General features: G+C 40.9%; 1 protein-coding gene across 1 annotated transcript in view; it reads right to left on the reverse strand.

Moving 5' to 3' along the window:
* The window catches only part of mtmr9 (myotubularin related protein 9), a 71,846-nt gene that overhangs the window by 6,643 nt on the left and 38,257 nt on the right, over positions 1-26,946 (reverse strand). Inside the window, exons 6-9 of the mRNA XM_043682436.1 lie at positions 25,334-25,495; positions 15,778-15,919; positions 14,786-15,006; positions 7,869-8,020 (exon numbers count right to left, since the gene is read on the reverse strand). Of these exons, the coding sequence (XP_043538371.1) occupies positions 7,869-8,020; positions 14,786-15,006; positions 15,778-15,919; positions 25,334-25,495 (677 nt within the window). The remainder of the gene's footprint in view (positions 1-7,868; positions 8,021-14,785; positions 15,007-15,777; positions 15,920-25,333; positions 25,496-26,946) is intronic.

Here is a 26,946-nt window from a genome sequence, read left to right on the forward strand (position 1 = left end):
CTACTGTGTATGTCTCTCTCAGGGAAAGAGGATGCCAACTCTCAGAACGTTTCAGGGAACATCTCTGGAACACATGCAACAAACAACCCCCACTGCCCTGTGGCCGACCGCTTTCACTCCCCCTCCCACTTGGTCAAGCACATGCAAGTCCTGGGCTGCCAACAATGCCAAATCCAAGCCACCCGACGACTGAGGAAGAATGCCTCATCTTCCACCTTGGGACCTTTCAACCACATGGCAAAATCGGTTTCACCAGTTTCCTTGTCTCCCCTACCCCCACCTCATCCCAGATCCAACTCTCTAACTCAACACTGCTCTCTTCAACTGTCCTACCCACCCATCATCCTTCCAAACTATTCATGCCACCCTCCCCTCTAACCTATCACTATCAGCCCCTACCTGCATCTAACTATCGCCTTCCCAGCTGCCTCCCCCCCTCCCCCCACTCTCCTATTTATCTCTAAGTCCCCTTTCCACAACCATCCCTTCCCAACATTCCTGATGAAGGGCTTACGCTTGAAACGTTGATTCTCCCGCTCCTTGGATGTTGCCTGACCTACTGTGCTTTTCCAGCGCCACACTTTTCGGATCTGGATAAAGTAGGCTTCTAAGTACCATAGTCAATTAAGATCGCAAACAAACGTTCAAATATAAAATTCAGCTGTAATAGTATCATGACTGAACAATGCTAGAGATTCCAGTGTGGTTTAGTGGTAGGCTTTAGACCAAGTTTTGTATTGATTATGCAATTTAGAAAACATTACAACAACGGGGAAACAAAACAAAAACACGTCTTAATAGCCACGAGGATACTGCAAACAGCGACTTCAGCCAACTCTTATCAATTATTTCAAATGTACTACAAGGACAGGTGCAGTTACAATTGTAACTTACTCTCATTCTAAGAATTTAAGAAGCATTTAGTGGTATGGATCAAACAAATAAACAATTTTATAATTTACTATGAGCACCTCGGAGTTGTATGAACGTACTTAAGCAGTAAACTAAAAAGTTCTTTAAAGTAACTTAATGCATACATTTATGTGCACCAAATTAATTTCATAAAAAAAGATGTACACATGTTGAGAGAAAAGCACAATACTTCAAAATAATATGGTAAAATAAAACACCATGGGAGACTAATCAGCAAGGTTAGATCTCATGGAATACAGGGAGAACGAGCCATTTGGATGCAGAATTAGCTCAAAAGGTAGAAGACAGAGGGTGGTGGTGGAGTGTTGTTTTTCAGACTGGAGGCCTGTGACCAGTGGAGTGCCACAAGGATCGTGCTGGGCCCTCTACTTTTTGTCATTTACATAAATGATTTGGATGTGAGCACAAGAGGTACAGTTAGTAAGTTTGCAGATTACACCAAAATTGGAGGTGTAGTGGACAGCGAAGAGGGTTACCTCAGATTACAACAGGATCTGGACCAGATAGGCCAATTGGCTGAGAAGTGGCAGATGCAGTTTAATTCAGATAAATGCGAGGTGCTGCATTTTGGGAAAGCAAATCTTAGCAGGACTTATACACTTAATGGTAAAGTCCTAGGGAGTGTTGCTCAACAAAGAGACCTTGAAGTGCAGGTTCATAGCTCCTTGAAAGTGGAGTCGCAGGTAGATAGGATAGTGAAGGCGACGTTTGGTATGTTTTCCTTTATTGGTCAGAGTACAGGAGTTGGGAGGTCATGTTGCGGCTGTACAGGATATTGGTTAGGCCACTGTTGGAATATTGCGTGCAATTCTGATCTCCTTCCTATTGGAAAGATGTTGTGAAACTTGAAAGGGTTCAGAAAAGATTTACAAGGATGTTGCCAGGATTGGAGGATCTGAGCTACAGGGAGTGGCTGAGCAGGCTGGGGCTGTTTTCCCTGAAGCGTTGGAGGCTGAGGGGTGACCTTATAGAGGTTTACAAAATTATGAGGGGCATGGATAGGGTAAATAGACAAAGTCTTTTCCCTGGTGAGGGGGAGTCCAGAACTAGAGGGCATAGGTTTAGGGTGAGAGGGGAAAGATATAAGACTATAAGACATAGGAGTGGAAGTAAGGCCATTCAGCCCATCGAGTCCACTCTGCCATTCAATCATGGCTGATGCGCATTTCAGCTCCACTTACCAGCGTTCTCCCCGTAGCCCTTAATTCCTCTAGACAACAAGAATCTATCAATCTCGGCCTTGAAGACATTTAGCGTCCCGGCTTCCACTGCACTCCGTGGCAATGAATTCCACAGGCCCACCACTCTCTGGCTGAAGAAATGTCTCTGCATTTCTGTTCTGAAATGATCCCCTCTAATTTTAAGGCTGTGTCCTTAAAAGAGACCTAAGGGGCAACATTTTCACACAGAGGGTGGTACGTGTATGGAATGAGCTGCCAGAGGATGTAGTGGAGGCTGGTACAATTGCAACATTTAAGAGGCATTTGGATGGGGTATATGAATAGGAAGGGTTTGGAGGGATATAGGCCGGGTGCTGGCGGGTGGGACCAGTTTGGGTTGGGATATCTGGTCGGCATGGACCAAAGGGTCTGTTTCTATGCTGTACATCTCTATGACTGTTGGTGAATTGTTGTAGATCTCTACCATCATGTAGAGAGTACAGGCTGTTGTTATCATGTCAGTGGTGGAGGGAATGAATGATGAAGATAGTTGTTGGACTGCTGATGAGAGGCTTTTTTGTTGTGGATAATGTCATGTTTGAATGCTATTGAAGTCTTAATCATCCAAGCAAGTAGAGAATATTCCATCATTCTCCTAATTTGCACTCTGGAGATGGTGGACAGGTTTTGGAGAGTCAGTCGGTGAGTTACTCTCTTGTTTCTGGTTTCCCTTTTACTGGCAATGATCATTGCATGACACAAATGTTGCTAACATTGATTAGACCAAGCCTGACTGTTGTCCAAATCTTGCTGCATTTGAATATCGACTGTTTCAGTATCTGAAGAGTCTCCAATGGTACTCAACAGTATTTGCTGGTGACGATACATCCTGACCACTGAACTCCTAATGGAGGCATTGAGATAGCACAACTATGTTCAGCTGCTTGATCAGGGACTTGTGGTGCAGTGGCAGCATCCCTACATTCGAGCCAGAATGCCTGAGTTCAAGTCCCACCAGTTCCAGCCGTGTGTCAAAACACGTCTGAACAGGGTGATTAAAGATAGATACCTTGAGGTGCTCCTGCAGCGATATCCTGCAGCAGACAAGATTGGAGGACCTACATAGGATTCATCCAGCAGAACCTGTCCCCTTCAATTCCCATTCACTCCAGTTTTGTTGAGGCTCCTTGATGGCATACTAAGACAAATGCTGCCCTTGATTTCAAAAGCAGTCACCCACACTTCCTCTTAAGGGCTGCACGGAGGTTCGGTGGTAGGCACTGCTGCCTCACACTCCAGAGGCCCAGATTGAATTCCAGCCTCGGGCTGTGTGGAGTTTGCACATTGTTCCGTGTCTGCGTGGGTTTCTATCGGGTGCTCCGGTTTCCGCCCACAGCCTATAAATGCGCAGGTTAGGTGGACTGATCATGCGAAATTGCCCATAGTGTCTAGGGCTTTCTCATCCACCTTTGGACCAAGACTGTAATGAAGTCAGGTAGAGAGTTGACCTAACAGCATTCAAACTGGGCCTCAGCAAGGAGGTTATTCTGGAGTTAAGTGCTGCTTGATAGCACTGCCAAAACCACCTGACATCACTTTGCTGATGATTCAAAGTAAACTCACCTGGCAAGGTTTACCTCGGTTGGATTTGTTCTGCTTTTGTGGATAGGACACACCAGGGTAATTTTCCATGTGGCTGGGTTTAAATGCACAGGGAATGCATAGCCAGATCTGCTGCACAAGTCTGTTATTGGAATACTGCCAGGCCCTACAACCTTTAATTATTACATGATATCATATGAAGTGATATACTGGTAGCTGTGAAGAGGAGACATCCACTTGACACTTCTAGTTGGAGGGACGACGAATGCTTTAGCCTTGCCTTTTGCACCTAAGTTCTTATTTATCCCATCATTTGGAATGGAGATAATTTTTGAGCCCTCATCCTCCAATGAGTTGGTTAATTGCCCACCAGCACAGATGATGGGATGTGGCGGGACTGCAGAGCTCAAATAGGATTAGTTGGTTTTCAGGCTTTGTCTATCACATGCTGCACCAGATTGACATCTTATTTGTAAGCATGTCTGGTACTGCTCCTGGCATTCTGTCGTTCCCACTTCGTTGAATCTGTTGCTTGGTGTTAGTAGACTGGGAGATTTGTGAAAGGTTCATGAAAATATTGAACGAAAAGCAAAAGAACTGCAGATGCTGTAAATCAGAAACAAAAACAGAGGCTGCTGGAAAAGCTCAGCAGGTCTGGCAGCATCCGTGAAGAGAAATCAGAAGTTAACGTTTTGGGTCCATTGACCCCTCCTCAGAACGGGTCACCCGATGTGGGTTTCATCAGATGTTGCAAAGAAGCTGAGTACTGTCTGCTCACCACCTGCCTTCCTGGATCCTATCCTTCCTATACTTAACTTTTTAATATACTTCATCTTTGTGGCATTACCATTTATTATTTATTGAATAGAGTTCCCTTTATTTTAGTCTCTAATCCAATGAGGTGATGATAGTTTGCCCCCATGTTTACATTATTCTTATGTCTCAGTGGTATAACAGGATCCTTGATCAACACTGCACTGCATATACCCTTTTCCAACTTTATCTTTCTGAATATTTTGTCATTTGGAATGCTCAACATAACCCAAGTTCGAGATGATGGTCAGTTATTGCACCATACCTTCAGAGCAATCTGTGCTTCTACTTCACCAACTATGTTCAACATACTTTGTGCCTTTGTAGACCCGATTCAAACATGATTCAAATACTTATTCAATTCATATCCTCTTGAGTTTTACCTGACAATTCTCTTCTCCAACCATGCAAGCTCAGAGATATCTGCACTCTAATTCTCGACTCCTGAGGATCACCAATTTTAATAACTCCATCCTTGGTGGGGTAAGCTATGGCTCTGTGCTCAAAACTGTAGAATTCCAACCCTAAATCCATTATTTACTTCAGTCATGCTTTAAAACCAACTGCTCAACTAAGATTTGGGCACCTGTAAAGCCTTGATGGCTATACTGTTTTATAATGCTCCTGTGAATCAGCTGAGGATTTAAACTCAAGTTTCAAAATTAATTACATTAAAAATGCTCAATAATAGATGATGCTTGCTCTTTCATTCATAGCATCAGAAATTAGCTGTTCTTTGACCCTATCTTTCCTTTAACATTTACAATCTAAACCCAATTCGTTAGTCTATGATATATATTTTAAAAGTGTAATTCCATCTCTCAACTCTTCACATCTGACCTTGCAACCCAAGACTGGGCATCCATAAGACCAGTGGGCCACCATCAGCAGCAGAGTAGGACTCTAACCTCATGGCTTGGCATTTTTCCCCTTTCTACCATTGCCATCAAGCTAGGGGATCAACCCTAGTTCAATGAAGACTAGCATCAGGCATTCCCAAAACTGACGTGTCAACATGGTTAAGCTACCAAACAGGATCTCATGTCGACCAAACAGCATAAGTGATCAGACAAGTAGATCGAAGCTCTGCAGTCCTGCCATTTTTGGTCGTGAGCGGTGGAGGACAACCAAACAATTCACTGGAAGAGGTGGTTCCACAAATATCCAAATCCTCAATGATGGAAGAGCCCAACGCATCAGTGTAAAAGATAATGTTGATGCAGTTCTTCAGTCAATTCTATTCACTCCACATGATAACAAACACAGCTTGCAGCACAGGATAATGCAAAAGCTTTGGGCCCTGACAACATTCTGGCAATAGCACTGAAGCCTTGTGCTCCAGAACCTGCTGCACCCCAGCTAAGCTGATTCTGTGCAACAGTGGCATATAGACAACAATGTGGAAACATTCTCCAGTTATGTCCTGTACATAAAAATGAGGACAAATCAATCTTGACCAATTACCGCACCAAGAGTCTGCGCTCGATCAGCAATCAAGTTATGGAAGGGGTCATCAATAGCGCTTCCAAGCTGCATCTGCTCAGCAATAACCTCCTCAGTGACGCCCAGTTTGGGTTCTGTCAAGTTTCAGCTTCTGACCTCATTACAACCTTGGTTCAAACATGGGCAAAAGAGCTGAATTCCACAGGTGAGGTGAGAGTAACAGCCTTTGATATCATGGCCACATTTGACTTAGTGCAACATCAAAGATCCCTAGCAACTCTGGAGTCAATGCGAATCAGGGTGCAAACTCTTCACTGGTTGGAGTCACACATGACACACAAGATATTTGTGGTTGTTGGAGGTCAGTCATGTCAGGTCCGAGATATCTCTGCAGGAGCAGCTATAAATAGTGTCCAAGGCCCAACTATCTTCAGCTGCTTCATCATAAGGTCAGCAGTGGGAATGTTCTCTGATGATTGTAAAATATTCAGCACCATTTGCAACTCTTCAGATACTGAAGCAGTCCATGATCAAGTGCAACAAGACATGGACAATATCCAAGCTTGGGCTGACAAGTAACATTTTCAGCACATAAATGCCAAGCAATGACCATCTCCAATAAAAGACAATAAAATCTAACCACCACGCCTTGGCATTACCATCACTGAATTCTTCCACGAACAACATACTAGGAGTAAACATTGACCAAAACTTCAACCTGACTTGCCACATAAATAGTGGCTGTATGAGCAGGTCAGAAGCGAGGAATACTGCAACAAATACTTCACCTCCCAACTCCCCAAACCCTGTCCACAAAGCACAAGGCAGGAATGAGATGGAAGAATCCCTATTTGCCAATAGCTCCAACGACACTCAAGAAACACCATCCAGAACAAAGCAGTCTGCTGATTGGCATCACATTCACAAACATCCACTTTCTCCACAGCTAATACTCAATATCAGCAGTGTGTACCACCTACAAGATGCACTGCAGAAAACTGCCAAAACTCCTGAGACAGCATCTTCCCACAACTCCTTCCATCTAGTTGGACAAGGGCAGCAGATACTTGGGAACACTACCATCTTCACATTCTCCTCCAATCACCATCTTGACTTGTTCCTTCTCTGTTGCTAGGTCAAAATCATAGAATTCCTCCTTGATGGCATAGTGGGTCTACCTACAGACCATGGATTGCAGCAGTTCAAGAAAGCTGCACACCACTACCTTCTCAAGGCCGACTAGGGATGTGGTCAGCAATGCCCACATCCCATGAGTGAATTTAAAAAAAGATGGGTATTACACGGGCTTAGGGACACACTCCGAAATGTCTCATTATGATCTATTCTAAGATTGGAGAACTGCATTATAACAACTCATTGTTGCTATTTCTTTATTAAATGCTTCAAGCTATCAGTGTACTTTTCAGAAGAATGCCCTCAGCAAAAAAAACTATTTTTGTTTGGGAGATGGAATGTAGCTATACAACGTTCCACAGCAAAAAAATTACATTTTAAAAACCAACGGACTCAATCATGGGAGTTTAATAAAAATAGATATTGTTCTAGCTATAGTACTGTATTTTATCTAACACTTTTTTTATTTATCAGTTTGCTGGAGGTGTCTCTCACTTGAAACTCTCTCTAATCAGATGAATCCTGTGCATCGCCCCACTAAATCCAAGATTTAGGATAATAGTCATAAACTTAAAAATAAATCTACTGGAAGTACAATAAGGCATTTCCATAAAAATAATCATCCAAGTAATACATTGATACAATCCTGTGAAACAAAACAGTGCTTGCTGGCAAATAATCACTGAATATTTTCATGGAAGTGATGCTCTTTTAAAAGAAATAAAGAAAAACATTAACTACCAATGAATTTCTAGTTAAAAAGGAACACAATCCTTTCCTCACCTTCCCATAGCTGCAAACTTTGTGGTGCCACTGAAGGCCAGATAACTAGGCTGTTAGCTTCATATAGGGGGTTGAAGTACTTCTCCAGTTCTTTTGGTCTATTCATCCAGGACCACAGAGATACAGTTTTCTGTTGAAGTTTCAGTTTTCGTCTAGAATACAATGAAAAATAACTTTAGATTACGATTGTTCACAAAAAAAATCAAGACAATTATCATGAAAATATAAACCTACCAATGTTTCATTATATTCAAAATATAATGGAACGTCGGTGCAGTCACGATGAATGGGTGCAGAACATGAATGTGTAATTCAAAGGATGGCATTTCAATCAAGAAAGAACACTTTTTCCTGCATATTGAACTTTGAGTGTTGGTTGCACTGCAGGTATAACTGCATAATTAACAAACTAATCTATTTTTGAAACTTCAGTTTTTTGGAGGCCACTCCAATCAGTGGATGTTCTAGTTGCTTTAGTCAATGACAAACGCCAAATAGTAAAGATAGGGGATTCAGTTGTTGAGGATTGTATTACTGTGAAGCGATGTTGCATGAATATTACTTGCCATTCATCAGCCTAAGCCTGAGGTTGTCTAAATCTGTATTTAGCCTTGACTGCATGTTTCTGCAATATCCTGACTTCTAACCATGATGGAGGGAATGTAATTGATGAAGCAGCTGAATATGATTGGGACACAAGCATCTTCTTTTAAGCTCAGTACAATTTCAGACAGTGAAACTTTCATTCTCACTCATCCCAATGTTATGAGGACTTCTTGGTGTCATGCTTAGCCAAATTCTGTTTGTGTCACGCACAGTTAACCATCTAATCCTTCTCTGCCATTTTTTATAATCTGTCCAATTATCAGACCTTCCACCAATCTGAGAGTCATAGAGATATACAGCACTGAAACAGACCCTTCCAGTCCAACTCGTCCATGCCGACCAGATTTCCCAACCCAATCTAGTCCCACCTGGCACATATGCCTCCAAACCTTTCCTACTCATATACCCATCTAGATGACTTAAATGTTGCAATTGGACCAGCCTCCACCACTTCCTCTGGCAGCTTATTCCATACATGTACCACCCTCTGAGTGAAAAAGTTGCCCCTTAGGTCTCTTTTATATCTTTCCCCTCTCACCCTAAATCTATGCCTTCAAGTTCTGGACTGCCCAACCCCAGAGAAAAGACTTTGTCAATTTACCCTATCCATCCCCTTGTGAGTTTGTAAACCTCTAAAAGGTCACCCCTCAGCCTCAGACGTTCCAGGGAAAACAGCCTATCCTATTCAACCTCTTCCTATTGCTCAAATCCTCCAACCCTGACAATATCCTTGTAAATCTTTTCTGAACCCTTTCAAGTTTCACAACATCTTTCTGATAGGAAGGAGACCAGAAATCACAGCAGAAATAACTCACCAATCTTGAGTTCCCTCTCTCGCAGTCTTGTCAGAAGAACATACTGTAAAAACATAATAATCACAGCAGTAGGCCATCTGGCCCCTTGGACCTGCTCTGCCATTCATTAAGATCATGGCTGATCTTTCTCGTGAACTCAGCTCCACTTACCCGCCCTCTCACCATAACCCTTAATTCCTTTAAAACATAGAACATTACAGTGCAATACAAGCCCTTTGGCCCTCGATGTTGCGCCGACCCGTGGAACCAATCTGAAGTCCATCTAACCTACAATATTCCACTCTTGTCCATCTGCCTATCCAATGACCATTTAAATGCCTTTAAAGTTGGCGAGTCTATGACTGTTGCAGGCAGTGCTTTTCACATCCCTACTATTCTCTGAATAAAGAGACTACCTCTGACATTTGACCTGTAACCATCACCCCTCAATTTAAAGCTATGTCCGGTCGTGCTAGCCAGCACTAGAGGAAAAAGGCTCTCACTGTTCAACCTATCTAACCCTCTGATTATCTTGTATGTCTCTATTAAGTCGCCTCTCAACCACATTCCCGTTAATGAAGACAACCTCAAGTCTGTCAGCCTTTCCTCGTAAGACCTTCCCCCCATACCAGGCAACATTCCAGTAAATCTCCTCTGAACCCTTTCCAAAGCTTCCACATCCTTCCAATAACGTGGTGACCAGAACTGTATGCAATACCCAAATGTGACTGCACCAGTTTTGTACAGTTGCAGCATGATCTCATGGTTCTGAAACTCAATCCCTGTACCAAAAAAAGCTAACACACCATATGCCTTTTTAACAACCCTCTCAACCTGGGTGGGAATTTTCAAGGATCTATGTACCTGGGCACCAAGATCTCTCTGCTCATTGACACTGCCAAGAATCTTACCATTAGCCCAGTACTCTGCACTCCTTTTACTCCTTCCAAGTTGAATCACCTCACACTTGTCTGCATTAAATTCCATTTGAAACCTCAAGCACAGTTCTACAGCTTATCTAGGTCTCTCTGTAACCTACAACATTCTTCATTCCTATTCACAACTCTACCAATCTTAATGTCATCCGCAAATATACTAACCCATCCTTCTTTACTTTGCTCAAAAACTGCATACATTCATGTAGAACTCTGAGCTCAAAAATTGCATGAATTTATGTAAAACTCTGTTATCTCACTTTTTAGATTAGAATCAATCTAAACATCATGGCATAGACAGAGAACACAGGGGGCCAACACCTTCAACATATTGTCTAGCTATCACCATTGTTAACAGCTAACCCGAGAATGCAACTTTAAAAAAAAGGTTTTGTGATTTACACAGGAAAGAAGTGAAACTATCACTGTATTCTAAAAGATGAAAAGCTTAACAGACAATCAATTTTTCAATGTATAATTTCAGTTACATCACACTGTAAATTTTTGCTATAAATTCTGTGTTACGATCGAGCCCTCCACTATCACCTGATGAAGGAGCGTCGCTCCGAAAGCTAGTGTGCTTCCAATTATACCTGTTGGACTATAACCTGGTGTTGTGTGATTTTTAATATTGCAACAATGTTATCCTTGATTAGCTGTATTACCCCTCTAACTTTATCCAGCTTCCTATTCCTCCTGTATGCCATAATAAGTGACCCAATCATTGTCATTGTGCAGCCACATCTCCACAATGTTTCTCAGATCATATTTGTTAACTTCAATGTAATTTTATTTCATGACACAGCATGGTGTTTAAAAAACGTGAAATTCAAAGGCAAGACATGACCTTGTAAAAGATTCATTTTGCAGACAAGTTCAAATCTTAAGAAAATTGCACCCCCTGCTGGAAACCAATAAACCACTTTCTTTTAAAACAGTACTATATATTTGTAACGAACTCCAAAATAAGACATATCCAAATGGTAGAATTTGCTCAATCTTTTCCCAAATTAACTGCTATTAAGTGCAGATTTTCTTTGGATCTTATATTTGGAGGTTTCCCAATATATTCTTTTATAGAAAAATGGTGACTCAATAAACTTTTAATGATTCTGAATCTGAGAGCTACTAAAATGAAATCAGTAGTTCAGTGCTACTGATTCCAACTCATTAAACTTCAATCATCTCAATAAAAGGCATGCACATATATCATATATACAACAAACAGATGGAAATACATCAATTTTCTCTCAAGCTACACAAAACTGTGATTTGATCTTTCACTCTTGTTGGGAAAATACTCTGACAGTCTCTACCTAACACCATGGAAGTAGTTTCCCCACATGGAGTGCAGCAATTCAAGAACTTGTCTTATCATCACTTTCAAGAACAATTAACAAGACTCTCATACTTCGAAATGAGCAATGTGTTTTTTTCAAATTCAAAACTACTGACCACCACTGTCATTTATAACACATGAACACATGAATCTCAACTTAGATATTTTTAGAAATTCATGAACGTCACTTGAAGTAGTATGAGATTTATATGTATAAAAGTATACTTTTTAAAACCAATGGTAAACGAGTTGAGCTATTTTTGAGATAGGGTTTCATAATTAACTCGGCCACATTTTGAGGAACCACGGTTTTAAACCATTACGTGTTAGAGGGCATATGATTGAAGGCTTCCTGGAGTATTCATGAATGTTTAAATAAGAGTTTTGAGAATATTAAAGTTCTGGGTGTAAGTTTGCTCACTGAGCTGGAAAGTTTGTTTTCAGATGTTTTGTCACCGTATTAAGTAGCATCATCAGTGAGTCTCCAGTGAAGCACTGGGATTAGTGACCCGCTTTCTATTTATGTATTTAGGTTTCCTTGGGTTGGTGATGTCATTTTCTCAGAGGGTGGTAAATGGGATCCAAGTCAATGTGTTTGTTGATAGAGTTCCGGTTGGAATGCCATGCTCCTAGGAATTCTCATGTGTGTTTCTGTTTGGCTTGTCCTAGGATGAATGTGTTGTCCCAGTCGAAATGGTGTCCTTCCTCATCTGTATGAAAAGATACTAGTGGGCATGGGTCATGGCTTTTTGTGGCGAGCTGATGTTCAAGTATCTTGGTGGTTAGTTTTCTGCCTGTTTGTCCAATGTAGTTTGTTACAGTTCTTGCACGGTAATTTGTAAATAACAGTACTTTTGCTTGTTGTCTGTACAGGGTCTTTCAAGCTCATTAGCTGCTATTTTAATGTGTTGATGGGTTTGTGGGCTACCATGGTGCTAAGAGGTCTGAGTAGTCTGGCAATCATTTCTGAGATGTTTTTGATGTAGGGGGAGAGTGGCTTGGGTTTCTGGGCGTGTTTTGTCTGCCTATTTGGGTTTGTTGCTGTGAAATTGGCAGACTGTGTTCATTGGGTACCCATTCTTTTTGAATACACTGTATAGGTGCACAGAGGAACTACGAAGAGCAGAAGACAATCATCTATACAGCGCATTCAAAACTGATACTCAATGAACATAGTCCGCCAATTTCTCAGCAACAAACCCAAATAAGCAGACAAAACATGTCCAGAAACCCTCGACATTCAACCATCAACACACTAAAACAGCAGCTAATGAACTTGAAAGACCGTATACAGACAAGCAAAACTAATGTCATTTACAAAATATCGTGCAAGAACTGTAACACACACTACATTGGACAAACAGGCAGAAAACTAGCCACCAGGATATATGAACATCAAATAGTCACAAAAAGACACAACCCACTCTCACTAGTATCCTTACATAAAGATGAGGAAGGACACAACTTTAACTGGGACAACACATCCATCCTAGGACAAGCCAAACAGAGACACCCACGAGAATTCCCAGATGAATGGCATTGCAACCGGAATGCTATCAACAAACACATTGACTTGGACCCCATTTACCACCCTCTGAGAAAAAGAAGAGGAAATGACATCACCAACCCAAGGAAACTGAAACACAAATAGAAAGCGGATCACTAACACCAGTGCTTCACTGGAGGCTCAATGATGAGGTTACCTCGTATGACACGAAATGTCTCAAAATGAACCTTCTACTCAGACAGCAAGTTTACATACAATGTTGAAATACATTGCAGGAGAAACAAAAATTATGACATCAGGTTAGCAGAAACTACAAGGAACAAGTCTGTTTAATCATTTAGTTAAAAACTGCTGACTTCAGTTTGAAGGAGACATCACTGAAGCTCCATGCATGAATAGTCTTTCCCTAGAAAGAGGAGCTTGCTCAGAGCAGTTAAGGAAGTAGATTACCTTGCCAAGGGTTTCAGTTTGTGAAAACTTTCAGATCAAGATTGTTTGGTTAGAAATCTGCATTGGTTATCTCAAACTGAGAATGCTTAAGATCTCATGAAGATTCATGATATAGGAGGTACAAGGATTCAAGAAAAGACTTCACAGCTCACAGGGCAGGAACTGAGGAAAAAGCAGTGATGTCAAAACAACAGATTAAGCAGGGAAGGAAAATGTATTTTTGTGTTACCTTAGAGTTGTGGTGCTCGAGAGTAGTTGGCACTTTATTGCAAAATGTTTCAAACTGTTATAGAGAGGTACAGCACAGAAACAGATCCTTTGGTCCAACTTGTCAATGCACACCAGATTTCCCAAATTAATCTAATCTTATTTGCCAGTACTTGGCCCATATCTCTCTAAACCCTTCCTTTTCATAAAACCATCCAGATGCCTTTTAAATGCCTCCACCACTTCCTCTGGCATGACCCTTTGCATGAAAAAATTGCCCCTTAGGTCCCTTTTAGACTTTCCCCTCTCACCCTAAACCTATGCCCTCTAGTTCTAGACTCCCCCCAACTCAGGGAAAAAGACCTTGTCTATTTATCCGTTCCATGTCCCTCATGATTTTATAAACATCTCTAAGGTCAACCCTCAACCTTCAACACTCCAAGGAAAACAGTCTCTCCCTGTAGCTCAAACCCTCCAACCCTGGCAAAATCCTTGTAAATCTTTTCTGAACCCTTTCAAGTTTGTATTTAGATAGTTTGTATTTATTTATTTTTATTTCTAATGGGATAATCTTCTGATTTACTGTTAAAACTAAATGTGGAGCCTTGTGTATTTATGCTTCAGTGAAAGATTGCCACATTAAATTCTGAAAAATATGATCTATTATAGCCAGATTTCAATTTGGGATTTGACTTGTCCAGTAGTAACATCACAACACTGCTTACAGTCTCAGATTTTAAAAGATAATCAATCTCTGCCTGCCCTACTGACAATGATTACAAATTCAATCTCACCACTGGATGATAACTAGTGAATCTAAACATAACCAATGAGTTTCAACAGGACTTGCAAGAAAAAGATGAGCTCAAGCTAAATAAACATATTAATAGTTTAATCATCAATACAGAAAAAGATGAACTTTCCGGCTTTCATGGTCGAAGAAAAAGTGACTCCAGGAAAGAACAAAAGGTTATGCAGAATAAAAAGTAATTATCCTGGCTTCAATATTGAATCCCCAAGCCCACACAAGAGCAACAAAACAAAATTCTCTTTCTAACGATCTAGGCAGCATTACAAACCTTTCATTTTCATTGTTGCCCAAGAACGTTCCAAATTGGGAGGCATAAGCATGTTCAAACAACACTATTAGAAACTGTTCATTAAATTCAAAAGAGCATGGGAACTGGCGCTGGATCTGCCAACAGCAATCCAGGAAGAGGAGAAATGTAGGAGCTTCATTCTTCTGCTTAGAATTGGAATAGGCTGACTGAGCACATCGCTGCTGGAATGGATGACCAGCCTGGAACAAATAAACCAAATGTGAATAAAATTTCCCCAAGAGAGGAGTAAGTAGGTGACAGGCAATAACATCTTTAAAAAGTCAGAAGTGACCATGATATGGAGCAACTGGTGTCCACTTTAAAAATTGATTGAACTTACCATTAGCCTCAAAAACAAGCAGAATTCTAGATTGCCTTAATGAAATTATTAACTACAATAAATTTAGCCTTACACAGAATCTCCTAAATCATCTCACTTCAAAATCTTTATGATACAAGATTCCCGCACAATGGCTCAACGTGAAACAACTGCAATCATTTTACTTTTACTGTTGTATCACTGGAAAACTACTCCAAAACCAAAAAAAACAAATCAATTGGGAGATCAGTTATGCACAGTTATTGATGTGGAGATAGACCAGCTTTTCATCTTCGTCTCTAATCCCAGCAACATGTGGTGTGTTATATTTCTGCCTGGAGGTGAAAAGGCGAAGCCAAATTATCAGCGAGTGTTGCTAACTTACACAGCTCTGACAACTTGTCTATATTAATGTGGCCTCCAAATTTAATTCTTCCAAAAAAAAATCATGGAGTTAGACCACACCAGCTTGAACCTAAGAGCTCATTTATGATGGCTGCATTTAAGCTTTATTTTTAAATTTCCTGAATTACACTCAATCAATAGAAATAATATCACAAATGAATTCAGGATTCTTATCAACACTTTTCACAATGAATAATGTTGTTAGCCACATAGCCAAAAAGAAAGTCATCTAGTTTTAATTACTAACCTGTAACCACTCACGTTCAATCAAGGCCTCAAAACCATTAATCGTTCTGCATTGTGGATCTAGAATAATGTGGGCAAGAGAAGTGACTTGTAAAGTGGAGTCAACCCCTTCACCACCATGAACCAGTACAGATGCACCTTCCCTGAAACAGGAACAAAAGTATAAACACTGTGAATACATGTTAGAAAAGGTATAATTTGCACTATTAGTATAAAGATGTGTTTTCTAAAATACCTATTGGACAGGCATATACTTGGTTCTTTACAAAAAGCAAAAGTAGCAACAGTGGTGCATTTTTCAAATGCACTAATCTTTTCTGAAATGCAGACAGTCTGCAGTATTATCAAAGAGATCTCATGATACAGTTTGTAGGTAGAACAAAACATTGGTTCTCAACAATATGATTTGCCACAGACCAATCGTTTTCTTTCTTTCTTCCTCTGAAGTCTCTCTTGAAATTGCATGTTCAAAAAGATTAAAAGGCCACATCACTTTAAGTGGAAGGTTCTGATAGATGAAATCTGAATTTATACAACTGTCTCTGGGAGAAAAAAAAATCAACCACTCGTAACTGATTCAGGAAGAAACCCAGTGCTATCAGCTTATGTGGCAAGTGACCAGCTGAATAATATTTGACAGTCTGTGAATATGCATTTTCCTTGACCTAAATTTAACTGTTATATAACCAAAGTATGTGTAAGGTAATACCCCATAGCATATTCTACCCCCTCAGGTTTTGGAGCTGAGCACGCCTGGGAGGGGAGAGATGGGCATGGATAGTTGAATATGTTTGCACACTTCAAACCTTTAAAGCGTAACACGAATATTTAAACCCAAAGAATTTAAACCCAACAACCAAGTTATATAATTTTTGTTTTGTTGCCACACAGCAGATTTCAGCCTTTTCATGTTTGGATATCAACTTACAGTATTAAGCAGCTGCAATACCTGGGAAAACTGGGTGAAATATAGTGCAGTAAGGTTCATTTTTATATCTCTTGTGCTCTTTGGCTTGTTTTAATATCAAGGCAAGTGTTCAGCTTAGAGAACACGTATTCAGGAAATGGAGTTATGTCATACAGCACAAAAACAGACCCTGTGGCCCAACTCACCCACACTGATCAGGTTTCCTAAACTGAATTCGTCTCATTTGGTTACTTTTGGCCCACATCCCTTTAAACCTTTCCTTTTCACATACCGTTCTCTGTTGTAACTGTACCTGCCTCGACCACTTCCTCTGGCAGCTCGTTCCATGTAAGCACCACCCGCTGTGTGAAAAAATTGCCCAAGGTTCGTTTTAAATCACTCACCTATGCCCTCTCACTTTGGATTCTCCTACCTTAGGGAAAAGATCTTTGCTATTCACCTTATCTCTGCCTCTCCTGATCTTAGATACCTCTAAAAAGGTTTTTAACTCTTCAACCTCTGAGGGTCCAGGGAAAAAAGCTCTGGTCTTTCCCGCCTCTCCTTATAACTTAAACTTTCCAGTTCAGGTAACATCCTTATCAATGACTTTTGAACTCTTTCCAGTCTAATAACATCCTTCCTATAGCTGGATGCCCAGAACTGTACGCAGGACTCCAAATGTGACCTCACCAAATACATCACATAATTTTCATCACCATTGCCTTCTTTAGAAATTGGCCTACCTACACCCTTGGTTCTTTACTAAAACAATTGTCCAGAATGCAAATTGAAGGTAACCTCTGTTGTGCTGTATGGCATTACCATGTTAAATAGAATGAATTTAGAATAGTTCCAGCAATTCAAAACATTCAGCATCCATGAAGTACTCTGGGCCACCAGCAGATCTGTATTCAACCAAAATTTGTAACATCACAGTTTATCAAATACCTCACTCTACCTTTACCAGTAAGCCAGGGAATCAACCTGACTTCAATGAGGAATATACAGCAGCACCAGGCATACCCAACGATGAGGTATTAAACTAATGAAGCTATAACAAAGGACTGCTTATATGATAAATAACCAAAGAGGCACGCAACCAAAGAAGTGGCAAATAAACAACTATCAGGAGGTGGAGGCTCCGTAAATATCCCTATCCTTAATGATGGAGGAGCCCAGCATATCAATGTAAATCACAAAGCTGAAGCATTCAACTAACCTCACAAGTACCCTGTATCAGAGGCCAAATTTAAGCCAACTCAATTCACTCTACATGATATCAAGCAAGAGCTGAAAACATTAGATAATACAAAAGCAACAGAACCATCAACTTTTCAGCAACAGTCTGAATGATCTGTGCTCCTGATCGAGGTAAGCCAAAAATCAGTTGTTTTAAGTACAGCCAAAGCAATGGCAGCCAACCAATGTGGTGATTGCCCAGGTTGTGGTGTCCTAACAAAAATAAACAGGACAAATCCAATCTGGCGAAACACTGCTCCATTAGCCTACTCTCAGTCATCAGCTAAATGAGGGAGGAAGTGTCATTAGTTTTATCAAGTGGCATTTGCTCAGAGTCAACTTGCTTACTGACACTCAGTTTGAGATCTAAAAGGATCACTCAGTTCCAAACCTCATGACAGCCCTAGTCCAAATATTGTCAAAAGAACCAAACTTAAGAGGTAAGGTGAATGTAATTGTTCATGAATATCCAGAAGTCCCAGCAAAATTAAAATTAAATGAGAATTAGGAGAAGACTCTCTGTAATGCTGCATGGGATTCAAAAAGAAGTACAATGGTGGTGGTGGTGTTTTTTGATTGCCAACTCAGTCTCAAGACATTGGTGCAGGAGTTCCTCAGAGTAATGTGCAAAGCCCAAACATTGTAGGCTCCCAATAGTGATAATGCAATATTTCACACGAAGTTGAAATTTCCAAAAGGTAATTAAGCAGCATCAGGAACCCTCCTCAATCACTCACACCCATTATCTCCTTGCTGAAACCCAAAAATTCCTTTTTCTACATGGGTGCAGACACCCGAACCTGTCACCTTGTAGACAGCACCAAGCACACACTTCACTGGAATCAGCCACCCAACCATCACACATCTCCTTCCGCATCAGACATAAATTGCTGCACACCCCAACTCCTGACATCACCCCCATCCCAACATCCCTTGCCATGTTTGCCCAATGACCACTGTTGCTTGACACTACTCTCCCATAAATGACATCCAGTCCTTCCATCTCCAACCCAAAGCCCAATATTCCTGAATGTCTGGCTGCTCACCCTGATACCACTCTTTCCCTACAACCTTGGTCATCATATCCCAACTCTGCTATTGCTAAATTACTTAACACACCCTCTCCCTGCCTTGTTGCTACACCTGCATGTCCTGACAATCGACACACTCCCTGCCTCATCTCACTGTCCACCTTCCCAAAAAAAAAATCAAACAATCCCATTAACCCCCACCTACTTCCTGATATCCAACTCCTCTCCCATCTCCACCTGACAATATCCTTCAATCAGTTGCCCTTTCCATCACCTGATAACCTCTCCCTGCTCTCAAAACCTGACCCCTTTTCCCACCTCTATCCATCTATCCACTCCAAAGCCAAACAAACGTCCATATTATGTCTTCACCTCTATCTTCACCTGATATTTTTTCCAATCATGTCCAACCCTTGACATGCCATGGCCCCTTGTATCAATCCTCCCACCCCGAAGACTGGCATTCCTCTGAAATGCTCCCCCATGAAACCCAACTCCTAACATCTGTATATGCTTTTTTACAATCATACACACATCTACCTGACCACCACACCCTGACCCTTTGGCTCCTTCCCAAGCATGATGACTCCACTCATACCCCAGATGCACCCCTTACTATCCTATGAGTCTCACTGCACAACCTCCAGCTCTTGGCCTCTATCTCTAGTCACACAACCTCACTTAACATGCCACCACGTACTCTGTCATCATTGCCTCTGACACCAGACACATACCTGATTTCTTTAGCATTATGCCTGCTGGTATTCCATCTATACCTCTCACTCCAGATACCCTTTGTCCAAAATGCACCAACCTCTTCCTCACCTTAGACACACCCTCATAGATCAGAGACCCATTCCCCTGTCCTGACTGCACGCGCCTGACACAGCCACATCCCATCACCTCTGATGCATGCTATCCAGTCCTCACCTGTCCTCTTGCCAAATGCCCTTTACCCTTAAAGAATAGGATGTCACCCTGTCCCCAACAGCCTGCATAACACGTGACACCTTCAACCTCCCTCTTCCAATAAGCTCTGCCCTGTTATGCCAGATGAAGGCCACAGAGGTCTTACGGTCATTTGCCTACTCCCATCCCTCAGCCCCAACATATGCCCCACAACTTTGCTATATCACCCTAAATATGTACCCACAAAGGTCTTCCCCAAAGTGCACCAGCTCTGCCACCAACATCCGTTATATGTCTTGCTCCCAATAATCTTGCAGCAATAGGCAGCCTAAATACGCCTTGGACAAGCCCTTTTAACAAATCCCAGATACACAAGCCCTTAACCAAAGGGACCTTCCACTTGCCTCACATTATTAAGTCCTTGATCACCCTCTTGCACCATGTCCACCCAACTAGCACTGACCACCTGCTGAGTTCCACCCCACCTGATGAATGCCTGCCCTCACGCTGCTAGATTACCTGCGTCCCATCTCCACTCCAACAAGCCCTGCTCTCACATCCCAGACCCCCATCTGCTACCTATAACTCCAATACCTTATTTACCCTATTCATGCAGAGCACAGAAGTTGCATTGAGACCTTTAAAACATGCAATGTGGCAGTTGCTGTCATTGTGGTTTCCATAACATTTCACTCTGCTGCTACCTGCAAGAGTTATTACACTGCTTCTGTTATGAAGTTTCCTGGTTCGGAAGACTGAAAGATTTTGGGGCTCCAATCCAATCTGAACAGGTGCTGTCTGTCCGGGTGAGAAGTTCACACATTTACTGTTTTTGTTAATCATGATCTATATCCCAGGAATGAATAAGAAATGCTTCCTCATGCTTCCCCAGTTCCTAGATAATTTTCATTGGTTATGTTATTTTTGCCACTCTTTTTAGCTTTGTGGTTAAATACTGAGTGACTCAAGCAGCTCTACTGAGCAGCTCGTCATAAACAATGTCAACTGTTTATCCAATTCACAACTTTAAAAATCAGTTCTGCAACAGTACTTCAGGACAATCATCAGTATTTCTGCACAATGGTTTACATATTTTGTCCTTACAGGTAGGCTGTATTCTAGCCATGCTCCGACACTCCAGGGGAAAAAGAACAGCCCCAGCCATTTCAGCATCTCCCTATAACTCAAACCCTCCATCCTTGTAAATCTTTTGTGCCCATCCAACATTTCCTCCATCCTAGCTATCAGCTGAGGGAACATCCTCTGACTGTTTTAAAAGGTGTCTGATTTTGCATCTGAAGTCCTTTAACCTCCACTGATATGGATCAAGTATTCAAAATTGAGATCAGGACAAATGATACAGTTTCCACTCAGCATAGACATGATGGGCAGAGTGGGTGCCTTCTATGCCACAGTTATTCCTAAGCTTTCTAATTGCCTTGAATATCTGAAGTGAAAAATGTGCAGGATGTGGGGAAGAGGGTACAAACTGTGAATTGGTTCTTAGCAGGAGCAGTACAGACAAGATGGGTCTAATGGACTATTTCAGTGCTGTAATGATTCTATGGTTCTATTTTATATAGATCCTAATTAAGTGAGCCCCAGCATGGATCACTGTGGCATTTCATTAATAACATGCAGTATAAAAAAGGCAATAAAAGACAAAGAGTTTATTTCGTGGTGAAGGACTTGTATTAAGCTATTAGGTAAACCAAATGGCCAATTAGAAGCCAATGTAGAGATGTAAAGGTAGAAAGACAATTTAAGGAGGTTGCTTAAAAATAGCATAGGAGATCCTTTGCTTTAGGGGGCAAAGAATACAAAAGCAAGGAGGTCTGCGACACTTGTTTTTGTTAGGTGTTGGCTAGGCATTATTAATGCAAAAAAATGAAGAAACTAAAGAATAAATTTAAATAAGGATACTACCGTCATTCTGAAAGTTTATAACAGCCACTTTATATTCCTTCCTAGGCATAAACATTTCCCTCATTATTCTTATATTCCACTCTTATTCTTCACTTCCCTTTACAAGGGAATTGTTCTTAGTTAACAAATGATAGCAGCCTGTGTCTTTTAGTTGACATAAAAATGGTCAAAGATTATTAGTGGAGGCAATCATTTACACAGTGAAAATCGTGGCCTTCATATTTACTGCAGCCAGAAAACAAAGCATCTTGTTAAAAAAGAAAATCACACAAGATCTTACTAAGAAGCAACAAAGATGTAGACATTGCTTACGCAGAGAGACAGTTTTCATTAGAACCATCCTTGAAAAGCACAGATAGAAGCCCCTCTTGCAAGCCAATTCAAAATTTGTGTTTTCATATTGGACAGAAGAAGGGGAAAAGCTCAACTCATATCAGATAAGATCCGTCAGAAGATTGTAATCACATACACATAAATAAACAATGAAGGTTTAGATGCAAAAGTCCTCTGAATTACAGACCAGTTACTCTTGAGTCTGTGGTGGACAAAGTATTGGAGAGGATTCTGAGAGATGGGATTTACGATTACTTGGAAAACCACAGCATGACTTTGTGAGGGGCAGATCATGCCTCACAAACCTTAGTGAATTATTTGAGGATGTGACAAAACACATTGATAAAGGTAGAACAGTGGATGTGGTGTAATGGATTTTAGAAAGGGGTTTGATAAGATTCCCCATGGTAGGCTCATTCAGAAAGTAAGGAGGCATGGGATACAGGGAAACCTGCCTGTCTGGATACAAAGTTGGCTGGCCCATAAAATACAGAGGGTGGTAGTTGATGGAAAGTATTCAGCCTGGAGCTCGGTGACCAAAGGTTTTTCGCAGGGATTGGTTCTGGGACAAGATGCAGAACTGGGCTAATAAGTAGCAGATGGAGTTCAATCTAGAAAAGTGTGAAGTTATTTAACTTGAAAGGTCAAATTTGAATGCAGAATATAGGATTAAAGGCAGTGGGGAGGAATAGAGGGATCTTAGAATCTACATCCATAGGTCCTTCAAAGTTGCCACCCAGGTTGATAGGGTTGTTAAGACGATGTATGGTGTGTTTGCTCTCTTTAGCAGGAAGATTGAAGTTAAGGGCCACGAGATTATGCTACAACCCTATAGAGTTCTGGTTAGACCACACTTGGAATATTGTGTTCAGTTCTTGTCACCTCATTATAGAAAAGATGTGGAAGCTTTAGAAAGGATGCAGAGGAGATTTACCAGGATGCTGGACTGGGGGGCATGTCTTACGAAGAAAAGTTGAGGGAGCTAGGGCCTTTCTCATTGGAGTGAAGGATGAGAGGTGACTTGATGCTGAGACACACGATAAAAGTGGATCGACAGAGACTTTTTCCCATGGCGGAAATGTCCATCATGAGGGAACATAATTTTAAGGTAAGTGGAAGAACACTTAGGAGAGATGTCAGAGGTAGGTTATTTGCACAGAGTGGTGGGTGTGTGGAATGCACTGTCAGCAATGGTAGGAGGGTCAGACACATTAAGGACGTTTAAATGATTCTTGGATAGGCACATGAAAGTTGGTTAAATGAAGGGTCTGTAATTAAGTCTGATCTTAGAGTAGGATAAAAGTCCGGCACAACATCGGGGGCCAAAGGGCCTGTACTGTTTTATGTTCTAAAAGACATGAAGGGATTTAATTGAATTATGGCCTGAGAGAGTAGGGAGAGGATTAGCAGAGAGGATTAAATATCAGGTGCAAAAGTCAGCATTGGAATGCTGTTGAATAAAATGCATTGTGAAAGTGCAAAGATAGGTGATAAGGGTGCCTGGTCAACATCCTCAGATTATGGCAACACCTATAACTGTATGTCAACTGATCATGCAGTCAAATGATTGACCTGATAGAATGTGAATGTAATCAAATCAATAACACTATCGGTTTGCAATTGGCTTGTAAACACCAAGTCTAGCTGAAAAGTGATGTACAAAGATTAATGTCTTTCCTTTGTTCAGTGAAGAAATCTCTAGATCCTCAGAGGCTTTTTTCCTCCCCACCAATGTAACATCAATATGTTACAAATGGACTTCATTTAGTCATTCTGCCCCAACAGGCTTCAACTAAAGTACTGCATTCAATTTGGCTTATTATACTTCAGGAAGGACACCAAAGCCTTACAGAAGGAACAGAACAAACTGAGTAGAATTGGACCAGCTGGAGTTGCTTTCCTTAAAGGCGAGAAGGTTTAGAGGAGTTTTAGTAAAGGGGCTCAAAATCACAACTGACTTGATTTATTCTTATTTACTATTTCCAGTAGAAGAAAGTCTTTACCACACAGGTGAGGTTATTGGCAAAAAAATCTTTAACAAAAAACTTGAATAAAAGTAGCAAACTGTTGCAATCAAGAATACATTACCTGAATATGGCTCCACTAACATATCAATGATCCAACTCTGTTTTCAATATAGACAATGTTTGAAGGAAACAAAGTTGTAGACTGTGTCATTTTAATTTTCTGTATTTTTGACTGTGGACTAAGATGGGAAAAAAGACCTTTAAAAATCAAAGATTGCTGCAACTCTTCCCTCCCCCCGCCCCCAAAAATTAAATTGGTGCTCATTTTATGTGCTGTTGGTGAAGATGCTTATTTAAGCAACAGTGGAAATCTGGTTTGCAGACAAGCAGGAGCCAAGTGATCAGCATGGAGCTTTGACTGGCAACAAGTAGCTGATTGGTCTGTGGAGTGGTGACCAGATGCCTTCTGCCGACCAACTACGTGAATTGCTCCCAGTTACTTGAACAGTTCGAGGCTAGGGAGATTACAGAGAAGCCACGGCACCTCTGAAAGGACAGAGCCATCTCTGTCTTCTGTAGTAAAAAAAAGAACTAAAACCTGAAGATAGCCAGTTTATTTTTCCTTCAGCTTATAAGTTGGGCTCATAACTAGTAAATCAGAGGATTTACAAGCATGAACCTGCTATACAGCCCTGTAAGCAAGTGAAAATAGCTAGAAGAGAAGGAGGAGGATAATGATCATGGAATCATGTATCCTGAAAAGCCAGAAGCACCACATAAGTGAATCTTGTCTATTGGGACCTTGAACTGCCTTCCAAGTCTTTCCCACCACCTATAACACCAGTGTTTTGTTTTCCAATTCCATGTCTCTGTGTAAAGGGGATTTTATAAAGGAGTTAGAGATCAACAGAATTATTTGTTGATGGTTCATAACTGTTTATCTGTGTCGAGAATCTAATTATTTGTAATATATAGCAATTCTTGTTGAGTACGAATCCTGATCATTGTTGTCAACCTGGCCCAGATGACAGGTAAATGGAAAATTCTTCACACTTTTAAAATGTTTTCACTTGCGATGATTCAGGAATAGCTTGATTTCAAATGTGCTATCCAGTGAGGCATAAAAATTTACACAAAACGTTTTGTGAAACAGGTGAATGAGGTTAACAAATAGCTCGAATAATGAACTGATGCAGGCTGTGAAAGGTAACAGGAAAGGACCAACCATTTCGTACAACTCCTTACCTGTCTATACACTGTGCAGCCAGACAAGCAGTGGTTAATATTTCTTTAACATGGGTCAGCCAGCTAGAAGCTTCCAATTTGCTGAGCCATCTATCCATGTTGTGGGATTGGTCATTTGAAGCTTCTACCAGTTTAATTAAACTTTCCTGAAGAATGTGATACCTGGTCAAAATAAAAACCATTATAAGTAAGCATTCTTGTTTCTTACTAAAAAGTCCTTTATTAGGCTTTGATTCTCGATACTTTGCTTAAAGAAAGCATTGAAATAACCCCAAACATTCACTTGCTTTTTTGTCCAAATTTCTTCATCAACCACAGCCAAAAAGGTTATAATTGTGGCACTAATGAGTGACGTACTCCACCACCACCACCTCTTCTCTCTTCAACCCATATCTCTAGCTTAGTGAGCGATACTTACTTCTTACCAACTTCTCTGATCCTTAAATGCATCTTTCATGAATTTGTAGTCTCACTCCCCAAGAACACCACACTTTTTTGAAAAAAAAATCTTCCTCAGTCACATTTGGATTTCCCAGGCTTTATACAGTTTCTATACAGGACTGGAATCAAATTTCCCCCTTTACTCTTCATGATTTGGATCACAAAGTTCATAAAGATCTGAAAACAGAGGCACAGGAATTTTGATGTGCCATTAGCTTGTGCCGATTGCTTCCAATGTAGGTAGCCAACCCCAAATGCACTTTTAAGTGACTGCATGCTTGAGCACAGGGTGCGAGAATGGATACCACAAGGTCATAAGCACAAGTCTAGCCTTCACCTCTTAAAAGCTTGGAACATTTTGACTGGAGCCAACACTATTAGTTATAAGTAATTTTGATCTGGGAAACGGCATATGGTAGAGGGAGAATGCCAAGGATGGAAAGTATTAAGAATTACAGTGTACCTATACAGATTCCTTGTCTTCAAGTCCCAGCTCCCACTAAATTTACAACCTCTTTAGGAGCATACATGATCATAGTGAATGGCAGAACAACCGAAAGGACACAAGTGATTAAAAAGAAAGTATGTTAATTCAATTACATCCTTTCAATTATAAAGGTGAGAAGTGAGGAGGCTGGATGATGATCCACACAGTTTGCACAATTAGTGACCTCTGTGCCAACATACAAATGCTACTGGAAGGATAGAAAGGGAGGCAAAAGAGGAGGGGGAGCGGTATTTTTGATAAGGGATAGCATTACAGCTGTGCTGAGGGAGGATATTCCCGGAAATACATCCAGAGAAGTTATTTGGGTGGAACTGAGAAATAAGAAAGGGATGATCACCTTATTGGGATTCTATTATACACACCCCAGTAGTCAGAGGGAAATTGAGAAACATACTTGTAAGGAGATCTCAGCTATCTGTAAGAATAATAGGGTAGTTATGGTAGGGGATTTTAACTTTCCAAACATCGACTGGGACTGCCATAGTGTTAAAGGTTTAGATGGAGAGGAATTTCTTAAGTGTGTACAAGACAATTTTCTGATTCAGCATGTGGATGTACCTACTAGAGAAGGTGCAAAACTTGACCTACTCTTGGGAAATAAGACAGGGCAGATGACTGAGGTGTCATGGGGGAGTACTTTGGGGCCAGCAACCATAATTCTATT

The sequence above is a fragment of the Chiloscyllium plagiosum genome, chromosome 3, assembly GCF_004010195.1.
Source record: "Chiloscyllium plagiosum isolate BGI_BamShark_2017 chromosome 3, ASM401019v2, whole genome shotgun sequence".
NCBI lineage: Eukaryota > Metazoa > Chordata > Chondrichthyes > Orectolobiformes > Hemiscylliidae > Chiloscyllium > Chiloscyllium plagiosum.